At 35.7% G+C, this 18,046-nt stretch overlaps 2 protein-coding genes across 15 annotated transcripts in view; one reads left to right on the top strand and one right to left on the bottom strand.

Moving 5' to 3' along the window:
- LOC109831453 lies at nucleotides 169-2,360 on the top strand. The gene is made up of 3 exons (XM_020398776.1): nucleotides 169-210; nucleotides 294-430; nucleotides 1,826-2,360. Exons 1-3 carry the CDS (start codon nucleotides 169-171, stop codon nucleotides 2,358-2,360), a joined length of 714 nt encoding a protein of 237 aa, XP_020254365.1.
- Nucleotides 1,684-18,046, bottom strand: part of LOC109820416 (ENHANCER OF AG-4 protein 2-like) — a 43,903-nt gene continuing 27,540 nt past the window's right edge. Inside the window, exons 6-17 of one of the 14 annotated variants that reach the window (XR_002241855.1) lie at nucleotides 16,098-16,210; nucleotides 15,840-16,027; nucleotides 14,684-15,293; nucleotides 14,079-14,613; nucleotides 13,711-13,806; nucleotides 13,435-13,610; nucleotides 13,230-13,287; nucleotides 12,825-12,948; nucleotides 6,895-7,140; nucleotides 5,627-5,871; nucleotides 5,370-5,495; nucleotides 1,684-2,331 (exon numbers count right to left, since the gene is read on the bottom strand). Coding sequence is in view for 2 of the 14 variants with exons in the window: in XM_020386583.1 (XP_020242172.1) it covers nucleotides 13,540-13,610; nucleotides 13,711-13,806; nucleotides 14,079-14,613; nucleotides 14,684-15,293; nucleotides 15,840-16,027; nucleotides 16,098-16,210 (1,613 nt within the window). In the remaining 12 variants the exon portion in view is untranslated. Of the gene's footprint in view, nucleotides 2,332-2,696; nucleotides 2,800-5,369; nucleotides 5,496-5,626; nucleotides 5,872-6,894; nucleotides 7,141-12,824; nucleotides 12,949-13,089; nucleotides 13,611-13,710; nucleotides 13,807-14,078; nucleotides 14,614-14,683; nucleotides 15,294-15,839; nucleotides 16,028-16,097; nucleotides 16,211-18,046 lie in introns of those variants that run through there. The other 13 variants (XR_002241841.1, XR_002241851.1, XR_002241848.1 and 10 more) reach the window with 13 other exon arrangements.

The following is an 18,046-nucleotide window of genomic DNA, read 5'->3' as shown; positions in this document are numbered from 1 at the left end:
TAAGAATCTAAAAGGCCTCTTCTGAGTCTTCTCCTTCCCAAAAGTTGGAATTCTTTCTTAGCAAAATTTTTTTTTTTTTAAATGCAGGCAGAGAGGCTCAAAAGAGAGGAGAGCCAACAAACCTCTCAATACTCAGATGTTAATAATATCCAACACATTGTGTCCAAAATGGACACCGTCGCTGGTCTTGCCATCAAATATGGGGTAGAGGTAATCCAAATAGCTTACAAAAATTGAAAGATTTTATATTTATTTAGAAATTTATAATAGTTAGTTTTTGGTATATGTTTTAGGTGGCTGATATAAAGAAATTGAATGGTCTAGTAACAGATCATCAGATGTTTGCTTTGAGATCTGTGCAGATTCCGTTGCCGGCGAAGCATCCACCTTCTCCGGGGGCTGTGGCTGCGAATATATCTGCTAGCAATAGGTATTTTTTAAATTTATGGTTTTGGTTTTTTTGGATATTATGTGCAAATTCAATGGTTTTATCACAAGTGCTTGCAGCATAATGAAGCAAAGGACAATGTAGTATCGTAAAAGTATTAAGGCAAGATTAAGGAAGCTCCCACCTTTAGCCTTTCTATAATCTTTTTTTTTCCCTTCTAATTTTTAACGTATTGTGATGTCCCTTTAACAATTTATCCACAGTTAATTTGTTGAAAAATAAATAAACATTAAGAACAAAGAGTTGTGTCCTGTAATGAAGGATTAAGAAGTTTATATCGACCAAGAACGTGATTTAGATCTTGTCAAATTCTACGGTCTTCAAACATGGGAAATGGTGATGAAATAATTGATAATACTTGTACAATTTATTCATTGAATCCATTATGCATTCTTTTAGTTCTCGCCTCTACAATGTCTCCCTCTCTTTTTTTTCAAAAAAAAAAAAGAAGAGAAAATATTAGAGATTTCCATTCTATACCTTTCAATATAAAACGAAGAAATGATCTTTTTCTTAGTCTCGATGGCAGGTCATGATTTTATATTCAGCTTCGATGATCGAAAATCATACGGTTGAAAATTGTAGGTCAGGAGCATTTTACATAATTTTGGATGAACTAATTCTTGGTTCCATTATGATTAATTAATAACTTCCATAATAGAAGAGGGAGGTTTAAATAGTAACCGGATCAACCAACTGATTTGTCACATCTTCAATTTTATAACCATTATTCAAAAATCTAACAGGATGCAGTCAATAGGATCAACGAAGCTCATGATCTGTTGCAACTTGAGCACTAAATAGATTAATAAATAGGGTAAAGCGATATCTAACTCATCAGTTTAGTAACCTCACGGTAGAAATTTAGTCCCTCTTCTTGCTTAAATACTTTAAATGTTTAAATACTTTAAACGTCTGATTCTGCTTGGTCACTAGCTGTCACTACATCAAATTATCTCCACAAGCCGAGAAAGAATCTAGCTGAGACTATCCATGATATTTAATGTTAACCAAAAGGTTGCAACCATTGAATAATCCCAAAATCTAATAATCCAACAGCTAATTTCTATTTTGTGCATATTTAATGTCATGAACCCGGGGCCACCTAGAAGAAGCCATACCTGTTGCATTCACTTTTCATTTATACTAATTGCTATTAATGAGATAGTTTCAAGTGAACCGGATCAATGACATTAATGGTCAACAAAAAGATATCAACCCTCGGAAGAATTCACAAATCTAAAAGTCTCCCTCATCAAGGGGTATGATAAATTTTTAGTGCACTATTAATGCTATGTACCAGGATCTCCGAATATTATGCCATGGTTAAAAATTGAAGTTCATCATGCTAAACATATATAATTATTCTACCAACAGGCTTTACGATGACCCGTTCAGTTCCTTCTCTCCGTCAAAGCTCAAATATCATCCACAAAAGGCATTGCCTGTAAATCCAGTAGTAGCCTCTGATCGACATCCAAATCACCATCGGAGAGCGAGAAGCCTAGCTGTCCAGGACTTTCCAGAACCTTCTAGGCTCGCCGATGATGGATCAATTGATATATCTGGAGACAACAAAGCCAAGATATCTGGAAACATGAACTCAGTAAGGCGGCGCCAAAAAGCTGATACTGATCCGGTCCTGATCATTTCAGAGCCAGAGAATGCCGAAAGTATTGCTGCCAGGACAGGAAAAGCTTTGATGTTCTCAAGGGACACAGGTCACATAAGTCCCTCTCCCCTTGGAGATCCGAGCAGAGTCAACAAGCTTGGTTCTGTCAGGAAATCATCGAGCACCTCGAATTTGCAACAATTGGAGATTAATTCATCAACAAGGTCCTCGATGTCGTCTCCAAAACCAGAGGGATTGCTCAAGCCAATAACTGCGTGGAAGAAGGAAGCCCTTGATTAGAAAAATAAAAATGTTAGGAATTTAGCTGGAACTTCATTTTATCACATGTACACTAGTCATATCATGCGGACCAGTGTTTCCTTAGTTTGAAACCTGCATTTTGGCTTTTCACTTTTAATTTTCAATTGCACACTAAATTGTATTAATACAAAGCACTAAAGTTCGATATAAGAAGTTCAACATTAAGGCGTAGGTGCGCACTATTTTGGAGATGGTACTGATGTTGTCAAACTTGTTTCCATTGGGCTGATGATCCAAGGGGCAAGGAAAAGAAAATCCTAATGCTAAATAATCAAAAAAGAATCTTTAAGACAAATAATATGACCCAATCTCCACCTTAGTATGCTTAGACAACTTAAACAATTCTAAAATCATCAAGATGGCTCGCGTCTTAATACAAACACCCACCAACCTCAACACCTTTATTTCACGGTGGTGCCTGCATACATAAAGCTAAGCAAGTCTTACCAATGTGAAAAATGGAACAAAATATAAAGTAGACGAACTACGTGTTTTCACCAGTCCAATACTACCAACATTTGTGTGAGAAGGCATCAGAGTCATAAGAATTTCAAGAAAACAAGTAGCTAAAGAAAATCAAATTCAAATATTTAGCTCAAGGATAGAAAATTTCACCGACTCCACCTCTTTTTACAATAGTAAGGTATTCTAATAAATATACATATTAATAAATATACATACCCCCTAAGCTGATTTGTATTCACCTTGAGTGTGCTCTGTTCTCAACTTCCCGTGAGGGACAGATACATCACAGCAGCTGGTATAGCGTATTAACATTCCATAAATATCCATAACGTATTCCTTTTTAAATGAATAAAACATCAGGGTTAGAACATGCAGAAGGTAGGTGAAAAGATATGTTGCCCAATCCTCAAGAAGACCTGCTTCAGGCTAATATGCACATCTATACCATCATATGCAACCTACTTGCCCGTTTAAATCCCTTCAATCCCTAACCCTACTTAGATTGTATAATAGCCCTCCATGAAAGTCCTTCGCTTATAAGAGGCTCCACTGCAATAATTGCTCTTGACTCAAGAAAATCACCACTCATCGACAAACTTTCCATTGGTAGTTTGACAAACAAAAAAAAGCAGAAACTTTCACTGTGCAAAAAATTATACCCCGACACTCCTCAAAATAAATACTACTTGTTACCTAAAGCTTAAAAGCCAGATGCTCTAAACAAGTTTTAGAAAAGGGCGAAGAAAAATAGTTGGTGGGGAGCTTACAGACAATACATGAGATGAGCAAGCATAAATTTTGGCCACTTAAACAGCATGAACTTAAACAGATATATTGGGGTGATGTTCCTTGGTAGCATCAACTTAAACAGCATTGCAAAGCAGATAAGGTGTAACTCTACATGTTCCTACCTGCATAGCTAATAAAATGAGAAGGTGGGTTCTGGAGTCTCGGGTGCTAAACTTAAAGATATGCTGCCTCCAAGTAGCACTGAACATCCTCGACTTGTATGCCTGTCTGTAGTGGTGGACAACATCGTACAGAAGTGGTGGAATTTGGGGATGTGAACATGAACCTAGAAAGTTTGATGATGGAAGTAGAATGATGTTAAGCCTATGAGCTTATTACCACTCATCTCCCAAAAACTGTATTGTTTGTGTCTTCAGAGCTTTAAATTATGCTCACTATTTTTAAAACTCAACCTCCTGATTTTATGACACACAAAAGAAGATGGTCTTTACATGTGTGGATTTGTATAATTTTCTGTGACTAGAAGGGTCAATTGATGATTATGTTACCTTCCGGGCTTCTACCTTCCTTGTAATCCACCATGCTACGTTGCTCCTCTCAGTGTTGACTTCAATGAGGATGACTTACAGTTACAACAAACACAACAGATGAGAACATGCATCTAGCGAAAAAATGTGGAATGAAGGAACAAATAGCTCTCAAGTGATCTAGTTATCTATCAAACTATAAATTATTTCATTTGTGATCAAACATTAATTTCCAATCTTCATTGTTGCATTATTATGGTATTATATTTATATATTTAACTGTATAAAGCAATAATAATAATTTAATAATAAATTTAAAATTAACTTAATAATTTATCGAATAAAAATTTACTAATCAAATAACAACTATGCTATTAATAATAGTTATTTAATATAATAGTTTAATTAATTAAACAAAATTTTCCAAATCTAGTTCAATCCAAAATAATCTACCTTCAAACTGTCTAAGAACCCAAATTGTAGTGTAATCCAAAACTCAATAGTCCTAGACTGAAAATACAATTCAATTCTCCACTTCTCCTAGCCCTACCACAGAATCGTGAATAATAACCATTATTGTTCTTGCTAAGGCTCTATGCACATTAATACAAGGCATATGAATCGTGAACAATAACCATTATTGTTCTTGCTAAGGCTCTATGCACTAATACAAGGCATATGGACAAAACCTGCTATACAAACATCATAGTTATTATAACTTTTGCTAGGTCCCAACTTGTTCGGACTGTCAATGGAGATATCCCCAATGCACTACATCCTGAGGATCTGAGCAATAACAATCTACACACCCAATTTCATTTTGTACCACATAAATTCACATTTCTGGTAACATTGGTATGGACTGAACCTCAAAATTCAGCAGTCTCTTACACAACACTTACCTTGTACAAGATATTACTTCCTTTATAAGAAAACTCATAGTTTAATTTTTTTGAACTTATATAATATTTTAATATTATGTACATGCTTATGAAAGCAAAAGGAAAGTATTTGTAGTTAATAGGCTATGAGATGAAGTTGTCCATATAATGATCTTCATGTTAAAATAACGTAGAAAACTTCTTTAACAACAACAAATAAAAAAATGATTTAATTAAGTCACCACAGAAATTATCCAACAGTTTGATGTTCAAAGAGTAATACAACTGATTTTTTTTTTTACTAGAAGCTACGCACTTGCAAACAAATAACTGAAAAAGAAGAGTTACTTAAACAAGAAACTTACAAGAAATGTTATCCTTGGACTGAACTTATCAGTGAAAATCAGAGTAGAAGTTTCAGTCAAAGAACATTCTCAAATGAGACAGCAAGGCTCATAATCAAAGTAATGTTATACTAGTAAAGTAAAAACCTGAGCAATGAAAGGCAGATAAAATTAGTAATAAAAGGGAGGAATATAACATAAAACAAAATGATGAATCAAGAAAATAACTTAATAAGTTCACAATTAAATTGAACAGTAAGGCAGATAAAGGCAGTTACCTTGACTATACTACAACTGTGCACCCACTAACCTCTCAATGAAAAACACACATAAAAAGCCAAGCTCATTTCCTCATAGATTACTACGCCAGTGTCCTCCCCATGATTGTCCAATACATCTCTTTTTATTGTGTACTCTGGGTAACCAGATCTCCAATATCCACTATAGGATAATTAAAATGTATATCTCAACAAGGGCCCACTAATAAAGACTTCAGACATAAGGTAGACTACTTTTTGCTGACCTGCATCAATCATTCAGAGTGATAAATGCAGCTTTCAGATTAGAGAGTAGTCCACATGGAGTTTTAGTAAAAAGGTAACAAAAAGGAAAGAATAAGATAAGAGAGTTGCTACTGTATGAAATTCACAATTCATTTACACGCGCACACAGAGAAACAGAGAAACACGTAGAGGCAGTCCTCCTATGAGAACTGGTTCCCAAAAAAGTTGCCAGACTAACTACATTGTAGGGTATCATTCCATGGTGATCAACACGGTTCATCCTGATCCAATGTAAATTAGCCTAAGAATGAAAAATCAAACAATTTAAACTTTTCCCATGCATCTTAAAAGAAGATTGTATTTTTTCCATAGAGGAAAGATATCTTCCAGCAAGTGGATAAATAGTTCTGTAGAAATTTAATTTTTCATTTTTAAGCTAAAACTAGGTATGTAGATCAAGAATGAAAGATATGAGTCATGCATAGGATGGCCCACTTTGGAGTCCACAGAAAACTGCATCATAAGTCTGCTACTAACGGAGCATTTTCCTACACAAACACAGACTTGGCATGCATATACATACACACATACAGACATGCATATACACACAATACATGATCAGGATAATAGATCCCTATGTTTATGTGTGTATATAGATCCTCCCCATGGATGAACAAAAATGTGCAAAAGCTTTATTTGAAATTAGGCAACATCTGAAATGGATGTTTTAAGGATGTTGTGCCCAGCCTGGAATACAATTATGAAGTTCGAAGTCATAATTCTGAACAAATTCTCTCTGATCCGAACGGAATTAAAGAAAAAGTTCACTGATATCACCATTTTTAAAGAATAAAGGGGAAAAATTGCATCCAATAGGGTTTGAATCTTTTGCAGCATAAAATGATGTAGAGAAGACGATGACTTTGCAAATTGTTCAAAAACAATCTGAGTATTCTGGAGGGTGATTCTCAAATTCACAAGAAAGAAATAAAAGGAAAAAAACACCTGCAATCGTATGATATCTGAATGACAAATATTTATACCTCCAGAACCTCATATAGAAGTTAGTTTGACTGCACTGTATAATTGCGGAATAATTCTAGTATGTCAATGAAAAAGCCTTGCCCTAGGCCGATTGTCTCCAGTCAAAGTCCAAGATAGCTCAGCTATGCCCAAAAAAAAAAGCGGACTTAATTGTCTCTAAATAGCCAAGGGAACAGTGGAGTTCTCATGCTTCCCAACTCTGATGCATTGTGTGATGCAGAATTACTTCTCTTCTCGAACTCAACCTGTTGACACCAATAAGAGTTTGATACCAATGCTACATTTGTCTAAATTGATCCAGATTTGACAATAGGTCTATAAGTGTACAGATTTAAACACATGTACCCAAGCACATAGATAAATGTATATATGTGTGTTTGCACAGAAAACGGTTAAAAGATGCAACCCCCTACAATGTAGTTAACCTAAAACTAGGTATGCAGGTAGATGCCATCATGTTGGAATCCCTTACAAGTACTGGGAAGCACAAGTAATCTGTATGCCAGTGAATGCTCACTGTATAGATCATGCATTCTATTTTACGTTGCTTAAAGGTGCGATAGAGGTGATCCAAAATATTCCTATCACCGTGACCACATCATCACGTTGCTTAAAGGTGCGATAGAGGTGATCCAAAATATTCCTATCACCGTGACCACATCATCACATAGAACTGCCACTTTAATTACTTCTTCTATATATACTATCTTAGAACACAGCTGTTTCAAGAACATGCAAAGACACGCAAATCACAATAAGCTAAAAAATGTTAATCGCTCAACTGAAAAATATAGGGATGTACAGAAAAGCGAACTGGAGAAAGCTCCTCCGTCAAAAGAATAGGGTATTACTTCAGTTTCTTTCAATATATTCATCATGTAATAAATCAACAAAACATATATATATATATATATATATAGTATATATATATATAATATAGTATATTGTTAGACAGGTAGGGAAGGGTTAAACATAGTAGTGTTCATGCGGTATATGATACTTCACCAACAAGATAAGACTATTTAATTAAAGTACTACAATAATAACACAGGCAGCGTACATTACATAATATTTATATTATATTATACATTCCTAGCATTACAACAGCAGTATCTATAATATTGTTATATTGTATTATATGTGTATGTGTAGCAAGACGAACGGGGAATTATGGATACAGCTATTGTAGAAGAAGTTTACTTCCTTCAACACCTCAAAAACGATAATGTTCATACCAATGACCAACCACCATTCATGCCGTGCCAACCTCCATGACATAGTGGCATATAAAATGAAGTGTAATTTGACAATTTTTCCCAAGGATCTCATTTGTTGTACAACTACCACTTTGAAGGACTGGAGATAATGGAGAACAACGTGAACATTGGGTTAAAGAAACTAGAGCCTTGGACCTCCAAAGCAGAAATTTCCTTGCAGGGCATACAAGATCCCATATCCTCATCTATTAGTTAATACATAGTTACATACATATATACATAGTACATAAAGAAAACTATACACACACAGGTAACCTACATCATTTGGAGTGCTAAAAACCAACATTTAGTTAATTTTTAAAAAAAATTAGCTAGCATTTAGTGGTCATGAAAGAAACAGCCGAAAGTAGTGCATAATTCAAACCCAAAAATTGTGTCAAAGCAGTTTGAAGTGTTCAGTTCATGGAAGTCGGGAACGTGGTATGCCGCGACCCGGGTTCAATCGTCCCAGATTCGAGTGGAACATGACCTGATTCACCAACTCCAGCAACCCGATCTAGAATTCAAACTAGTTAAAATTTTGAAAAAAAAATAACTCTTTTTAAAAGAATAAACGACAAAAAAAGTGGGAGATGATGCAAATAAAGTATGCATATCTTAATTGCAACATGATTCTCAATGTTCTTTTACCATTACTGATATCAACTAGCATTTAAGAACCGGACCTAAGGCGTACCACATTACCTAGCGTACCATATAAGCCTACCCCCTCGTACCGGATTCCTAATGAGTGGCGTACCACGTTCCCGTACCCATCCAATGAATCGGAACAAACTGGGCTTGCAACTACGGTTCCGATCATAATTAAAGTCTTGGATTCTCAACTTGTGAGCTTTAAACCATAGTTTAAGGCTATTAAGCTACCTACTACTTTGGCCATCTGTTGGATTTCATGCTTGAGTAATTAAGCTCAAAATGTTGAAATTAACTTCACCATACTAAATCTTCAAAGATGATAAATTTCATGTGAAAGGAAGCATCCACATCCATTACAAAGTAGCCAGGTCCCTCTCCACTTATAGGTACATATAAATATACATACATTCATAAACACACAAACACACACAAATACACCACACAGAAATGCACACTCAGACACAAATATCTATTCAGCAACAGTACTTCTATCATGAAGTCTTATGTCGGACACACTGATGCTTCTGACACCAGCACTTAGACACTTGACCACATAGACAATTCTTAAGCACAAGATAATTTACGGAGAGATACATGGAGAAAAGAAAATATCTACATATAATTTTCTTTGATCAATGAAAAGCTTATGATAGGGTTCAGGGAAACAATGTAGTAGGTTTTAGGAAAAAGAACTAAATAAGTACTAGTAAGTATATTGTTTATGATTAAAGATATCTATGATAAGAGTAACAACTAGTACAAGAACAAATGGAGTAAAGACAAAATTATTTCTAATACGAGTACAAATGAAGTAAAGACAAAATTATTGCTAATTATCACATATTTATCCATCGGCTTTATGCCTTTCTCTTTTTGCACTAGTTATGCACCAACTTATTAGAGAAATTCAAGAAGTCCCATAGTGCATGCTCATAACTGTAACTGTTAATATAATATTAGTTGAGTGGACCAGGAAAAAGATAATTTCTAAACTAGAAATGTGGAGAGAAATACTCAAATCTAAAAGATTTACGATTAGTAGAACAAAAACTGAATATCTCAAATGTAATTTTTGTAAAACTGTGATAATCAGTGAATAGTAGATATTCCAGTCAAGAAATGTCTAGGACGTATCACTTTCACGAGTTTCAAACATTCATCAAGATGGTGAGTTGAGGATGGCATGGTTTATCGAACCAAATCAGGATGGCTAGAACCAAATCAGGATGACTACAATAAAGCAGCCCTTCAGGAGTTCCACATGATCTCGTAGAAAACCTAAGAAATTGAAGGGAACATTTTACTGGACAATATAAGACCAACGATACTTTTTGGATCAGAATGCTGGATAATTGACAAGCCCCATGTACGAAAAGAAGTAGCAGAAATGAGAAGGTCATGGTGGGCTTGTGAGGATATACACTAATAGATAGGGTAAATGGAGCACTCATAGGAGATTAGGTTGCTCCCATTGAGAATAAAATAAGAGAGCTGATTGAGATGGTTTAGCCACATGCAATGGCGGCACAAAAAAGACTGATTAGAAATTGACATAAGATTATAATGAATTGAAAAAGGAAGACTAATGCTAAGCCTAAGAGAACTTAGTTGCAAGCAATTAAGAATGGTATAAATCATATGATAGTGGTTAACTTGATGGAGGAGAGAGCCTTGCACAAAACTGAATGGAAGAATTCAGACCCATCAAGCTGACCCGAAATAATTTGGGATGAAGGCTTTGTTGTTGTCATTGTTATTTGTTCATGTCACTTGTTTGAAATATTTAATTAACTTTTGTTGATAAATCACAAATTATACCATACTTGGAATTTTATCATCAATGACTAGTACAAAACTATAATAAGTTAAGATATGTTCCACTATAAGAAGTGAGACATTTGAAGAGTGTTTGAACTTTTGAATACTCAGACATGTCTATGGTTGCATGTTAACATATTCTGTTCTCATATTATTGCATCATGTACACCCTTTTAAGGAATCTATGTTTGAATCCATGCTTCTCACTTATGCACATACAAGATAGATACGAAAATAAGCATTGTATATAAACTACTACATACACATTAACACAAACATATTTGTATCTCTAACAGAAATAAAGAAATATTGACACTCTAGTCAAGGGCTAGGCCATTAGATGCCTTTGTTGTGTACCACAGTGTGAGACCAGCCTCGTATACAACAGTTCAACATACACACATACATTTACCCACAAAATTTACATGCATAACATGTACATATATCATAACTATCTGTGACGTCCGTAATATATGATGTCAATTATTAACAGTAGAAGGGTTAAGGGAAACAACATAACTTGGAGGTTCTCAAAAAAATCTTCATGACAATTAAATAAACAGTTACACTAGAATTATTTTAGTTTTACTCAGAAAAGAGGACAAATTTATACATGCATCTATAAATCAAATTGAACCTTGAAGACCATGTTTATACATTATAACTTTTCGCCCTGGATAACCCTACCAATGTATATAGTATGTTACTAAAACTTTTAGGATACACCAGAAGTATAGCATTTACCATGCATCCACCAAATACCAGACAATCATGTAACCCGATTATCTGATGATGATCAGATCAATCTCCAATTTGAGGTATCAATGCTCCAAAGGAAAATCCTCTTTCTTCCATTATTTATTCATTTTCCCTTATCTTCAGGAAGCCTTTTCAGTTTACGTGCAAACTTGCACTTTAGAAATGTTTAACTCTGTTGGAGGACATCATTTTTTGAATTAAGTACATGCCAATTCTACCGACACAGTACTTCTATGACTCTGTAAACCGTTCTTGTCCAAATCCTTCCGTTATCTGATGATGATCAGATCAGATTCCAATTTGAAGTACCAATGTTCCAAAGGAAAATACTCTTTCTTCCATTATTTGTTCATTTTCCCTTCTTCAGGTTGCCTTTCCAATCTACGTGCAACTGTACTTTAGATTACATCTGAAGGCAGACATCATTTTTTGCATTAACTACCTGCTAATTCTACCACCAAAGTACTTTTATAATTCATTAAACCATTCTTGTGCAAACCCGCTAACCCAGGCCAGCACAAGTATTTTCACTCATCCACACACATCCAAAGAGCACTATATGCATCATCAATAAAACAATGGCACGTGTACTAAAAGCCTAAATTGCACACAGATTCCTGTAAACTCATATAATACTATAAAACTTAGCAGTCAATAAGGATATGCATAACATCTCCATTTGTTTTGTCAGCACACGCGTGTGGGCGAGTGATGGGCTAGGTAGCTTTGTGGTGGTATTTGTTTAGAGGACAGGGCGTTATTTATATGTATATGTATCTTCGTGAGAATTCACAATCCTATGGAGAAAATCTGGGAATAATCCCTATCCATGGGGGGGAAAATATGCTGGTCCATGAAACCACATATTGACATACAACATATGACGGCTAGTTAAAGGGGGAAAAGGAGCTGCTCTACAAGTTTATATGTGAAAAATTCTCACAAACAGGAATTTAATTCAATATGACCAACACACCACAACCATACATATCAAGTTATCATAAATTCTAGAAAATGTATGATGCACATATATTTATACGACTCCATGCATGCGTACAGATACATCTTTACATATCAACTAGATTCTAGACGACATTCATAAACACATGCACATGGATATCTGCGTGCAAAATGCATGTCTACGTCCTTTATAATTAATTTTGACAGACAAGAACCTAACTTATTTAACATGTTATAGAGCATGAGACATCCTATATGTAAGTAACCTCCCACAGCCTTTTCCAGTTAAGATAAAAATCGGCAATGTGTATCCTCAGCTATAATGTCATCACGCTATCCACATCCAAATAGTGTCTACAGGAGGGTTTTAACTCAAATCCTCCTAGAACATTGTAGCAAATAACTCCCTCCTTATTTGTAAATGTGTATAAAAGAAATTAAGAGATATGTTACGTAGTAGCCTGTAGTCAGAAAGTTACCTCAACACGTCCAGCTGCTGAAAAGCAACAATTGGAGATGGAACGATAAAATAAATAGAGAAGAAAATGACAACTCATCCTTAAACCATGTTTGGACAGCCCCGGCAGGTCTTTATTCAACTACCTATAATAAATGAAACTCAACTGCATCATCTCTCAATGATTTGTGTTAAAAATTCAGTCAAGGGCTATGAAACTCAGTTTTTTAACATTTAAAATGCATTGAGGCATATAAGTAATTTATTCAGATAAATGAAAACTAAAAGGATGCAACAGTAATCAGATTGTATTTGGCTCAAAGAAGTACAATGTTTCGTACGTCCTTTCTCTTGGTATAAATAGCATGGGATTACATTAAGCAGTGATTAATCTGCTAAAAGCAGTTGTGAAGACAAAAAAAATTACAATGTACAAACTCCTGCCAAAAGACTTAGCCAGATATCATCACCGCCTTTAATGGAAACTGCACAGTTGTAAGTCATACAGGAGCATAAGACCCCGTGAATATAAAATCTGAAGTCTTCAACTTCCGCATCATAAAACAAAGCTGAAATTAGATAACGAACATGAAAGGTTCAGTAGACCAATTTGGAGGTATAACATATATTACCTACAAGGAAGATATTAATGAATACCAAAGAAGATATATTCAGAAACAGAAGACATAGGATATTGTCTTCACCATAGCTCCAAGCCAATATTTACAAAAATAACTTTAAGATGGCCTCCAACGATTAAAAGAAGGATCATCAGGCCTGCATGGTGCGGCTTGAGGATAACCCCGACCTGGAGAAGCACGGAAAGAAGAGGGAAAAAATTAAAATCTCAAAAACACATAATAAGAAGCTACAAAAGAAGATGTTCCCATGTATTAAGTTAAGAATACCAGGAGCCAAAGTTCTAGATCGTGCAGGAGCATGCATTGAATGCTGAAAAGCCATTGAACGAGAGGATGGCCTTTCCATATTTGACCTTAGCATCCCTGCCAAAAAATTCCATCCATCACAAAAGCAATTGGCAATGTTTGTAAATCTTCAGTTTTATACTTCTCCTTTTCTTTTACATGTAATGAAAACGGTACAGAACAAGCAGAAGAAAAGGCCAACACAACAAACATGTTGGAAAATAAAGATATATCGTGCCAAACATTGCATGATTGTCCATGGGAACATTTTCACACTCAGTTACAAGGTCCAAATGTAACACGTACAGAAGGAATGGTATGTGTTTATTTTGTAAACATATAAAACATACCCTCCTGCACAAAAGATGAACTCGAGCATGATGATCCTCTTCCTCCAGCAAACCATGCATTATGCTGATTATCTGGACAGACTTCAGAAGGATGAATCCTCCTCGGTTCATCAGAAGCATATTGCCTGTGGCCATTAGGATGGGATGATAGGCTATATGGAATATATGACTGCTGCATATTCTGCTGATTCGTAGGTTTTGCATATGAAAAATGATTTTCGGGTGGTTTTGCAGCTGCAATTAGATGGCTTGAAGGTGTCTGCACAGGGGGCAAGGAAGAGTAAGGTCTCTGATGGAAAGATCCACTGCCCATTTGAAATTGATGGCTGACATTGGAAGCATGAGGAGTTGAATATATATCATTGTTTCCATACTCAAATGGTCTTGTGGAGGTACATCCAGACATAGGTTGTCCATTGCAGTTTCCAGTTCTCGCAAAGTTGGCCTGCTGCTGAAAAACCACATCACTGTTAACAGCAGCATTACTATGTGCCTGGAAACCAGCATTTGGGTTGGTCTCCCCTCGTTGGTAGTCCTGCACCAAGATCAAGATCAGAAAGAAAAAGTGATATCCACTTGATCAATAAAAAACTAGCACAACTTACACTATGGCTTCTGCAGTAGTCATGAGCAGGAGGAAGGTACAATGAAGGTGGTGGGGATGTAGGTGGTAAAGGTGGATTTAGAAGAGATGGAAGAGGCAGTACTGCTGGAGGTGGGAATGGTGGAAGGGGTGGTTGTGATGGTGGTGGAGGTGGCAAAGGTGATGATGGAGGTGGAAGGGGAGGGGGAGAAGGAGGCAACGGAGGTGGTGGTGGTGGAGAATCTAAAGGTAGTGGTGGAGGTGGAGAATTTGTTAGCGGTGGAGGATCCGATGGCAATGGAGGAAAAACATATTGGTTGCTTGACTTCATCTCCAATGCTTGACTGAGATGTTGATGCTGACAATCCAACTTAAGGGTATTGTTTTCTTGTGCTACTTTCTCGTCTTTTGGAGTTGCAGGGACATCTTCCATTTCAAGTTCACCATCCACATCCTTTAACACACAATGGCATTTGTCACTTAGAGTTACATTAAATGTATCCGACTCTTCCAGAGCATTGCCAGCTTCGACCAGTGATTGATTCCCATTATCCACACATAGATCGTTGGAAAGATCATCTTCATCTTCAAAAACATGAGGGAATAATCCAGGTAGCTGAAAAGTTGTATTGCTGAGAGAATAGAACAAATATATTAAAATGGTGCCAGAAAGCTAAGATTAATACTTTAAAAATATGTAGAAATCAAGTCAGGGGACTAGATTTCTAAGGGCAATTCATAGTGAGATAAAATATATTAAGAAAACTGCAGCAGTTTTGTGAGAAAAAGGAGTAATTATTAATATCATCATCTAAGCCCTTCCCCATACAGAAATATGACCTCCTTAAAAGAACTCCAAGACAATAACTCTCCTGAGAAGTATGGACCAAGTTTTATAGCTCAGTAAAACAGTCATAAACTCGTTATGCGCCTGTGCAATTTTCTCAAACAAGGAACCTACAAGTAAGAGAGGGATTCCCCAAATTGAAAAAGCCTAGCTGGATAGTAGGTAGACATAACAATAGCATCAGGTAGAAAATATCATGAGATATAAATGTTAATGATGTACCCTCAGAGCTGTAAGATTGCATACTTATGAACTACCTCTTTCACTGCAAGGGAATGACAATGTACATGAAGCTAAGAAATAAATAAATAAATCATGTAGAATAAGTTACCTTCCATACTCATCTACAAGCATGTCTCCCATATCTCTTATGGGATCATCAATAGAACGTTCAGCTCGTGATGGGCGCCTTAGCAAAAGTCCAGCATTCATGTCATCATTTGCAACCACAATGTCATCCATATAACGGCGAAGAACCGATTGAGGAAGAATCTTCCTTTCAAGCCATAAGCGAAGAACCTAAAGACCAGTTAAATTCTCTATCAGAATCAACAAGGACCATACAATAGGGCACAGGAAGTACAATTACCTTAAGGCATTGGCGACGATTCTCTTGAGCACCAGGTCCAGGTGGAGCAGCAGCGCCTAGCAGGCGAGGTAAAGCTGCTTGTACAGTAGGAATATAAGAGGCCCCAGCAATGCCTAAAGGTTTTCCAATGGAAATATGGGAAAAGAATCAGACGAGTGGACCTTATATTATTGATATGTTGGCTCATCAACATAAGTAGATATTAGGAACACAAGAATAATGCATTTGACCAAAAATAAAAGGGGGTTTTAGCATATGGACATCCATATAGTTGATTATTAACTTTGCATATTTCTCATGCAATTTGTATATTTTGTTTTATAACCTTGTGGTTTCTGAGTAAGTGAATACATTGCATATGTATCATTTTTATTGGCTGTAGTGAACTGGGAGTAGATTTTAATTAAAAAATTGTGTGGATTACATGAGAGCAAGAATTGCATGCCTATGCCAACCTTTCATTAATAATTTAGGGACACGTTACTAGCCTATGTTACCTGGGAACTTCTATCTGAAGCCATACCCGTGCCTGTACCCGCACACCCAAACTTCATGGACACTTTTTACGGTGCTTTCTTTATCAATTTGATCCTTTATTTCTTTATCCATAGAGTATAGTATGTAGGCCGTACTTATTTCTTCCTTTTTTTTGTTATCATGAAGCTTGTTTCCTTGCTACAGCTGATAAAAATAGTTGTTTTGGACGATGCATATGTAGAAAGCCTATTTATCATCAATTATATAATACATGTTTTAATTCAAAACACTCATCATACATTTATTGGACGTATATCCTACACTGGACATTAACTTTTTGAAAATTAATGGACATGGGTCATGTTCATTTCAGTGCATACCCAGTTAAGAACTATGATTTTAAAGGGTCATTTGGATATCTAGTTTAAAAACGAGCCGTTTCCAATTTATAATCTACATAAATAGAAACATAAAAATGTTACGGATTATAAATGCCATAACATGAGATGAATATTGATCTCATCATGTAAGTTACCAATTTTATGACATATAAATATACATATACAGACATATATGTAGCAGGGTCCTCATACTCTACCTCTTACAGATTATTCATGTCCCGTACCTGTGCTCGTACTAGTACTCGTACCTGTTTCCATGGAACTTAGCTCTCAGCCTTCCATCAACCACCCTCTTTGATATTAAGGTTGCCGCCATCTATCATACATTTTTTCTTTCTCTTTGTTCTATATTTTGTTGTTGATTAAATCTATTATCTTCTCCTTTCTTTTGAAGATGTATCAGATACGACGTCACCAGTTGCATTTCATTTTACATTCTACAAATCTAAAAGAAAATCAGGAACTGACTTCACAATTTTGCAATCCTTAACCACCATAGTAGATAGATAAAAGAAATTGAGTGACCTATGTCGACACATAACCAGGAATCATCAGATGATGGGACAAATATGCCTCATGCTTACATATCAATGGTAGTAAAGAAGGGTAGGCAGTGGCATTGTGCTCCCATGCTCCATAACAATGAAAGAGAGAAGCTCTATATTGCTTGTGGTACTAGGACTAAAAATGATATCATAACAGAAGCACAAAATAATGAAATGTGTTACATTATTCACTTGTTTTAGTTCATAAGAACTAGATGAGGGATTTGTTTTGTTTTGTTTCCAAAAAAGGAATTTGCATTAGCAGATAATAACAACTCTAAAAAGGTATTCCCACTCAGAAGGTCAACATACAAAAACTTCAAACATGCAACTAAAAATGATATCATAACAGAAGCACAAAATAATGAAATGTGTTACATTATTCACTTGTTTTAGTTCATAAGAACTAGATGAGGGATTTGTTTTGTTTTGTTTCCAAAAAAGGAATTTGCATTAGCAGATAATAACAACTCTAAAAAGGTATTCCCACTCAGAAGGTCAACATACAAAAACTTCAAACATGCAA

The sequence above is a fragment of the Asparagus officinalis genome, chromosome 1 (genome assembly GCF_001876935.1).
Source record: "Asparagus officinalis chromosome 1, Aspof.V1, whole genome shotgun sequence".
NCBI classification, from domain to species: domain Eukaryota; kingdom Viridiplantae; phylum Streptophyta; class Magnoliopsida; order Asparagales; family Asparagaceae; genus Asparagus; species Asparagus officinalis.
Note: the sequence above shows the minus strand (reverse complement) of the source record. Positions and strands in the feature narration are given on the sequence as shown.

Bases quoted from the DNA above. Each gene is read 5' to 3' on its own strand.
- LOC109831453 (XM_020398776.1), top strand. From the start codon at position 169: ATGGACACCGTCGCTGGTCTTGCCATCAAATATGGGGTAGAG. The intron at 211-293 runs GTAATCCAAATA...TATATGTTTTAG, and splicing joins CCATCAAATATGGGGTAGAG to GTGGCTGATATAAAGAAATT. The intron at 431-1,825 runs GTATTTTTTAAA...TTCTACCAACAG, and splicing joins AATATATCTGCTAGCAATAG to GCTTTACGATGACCCGTTCA.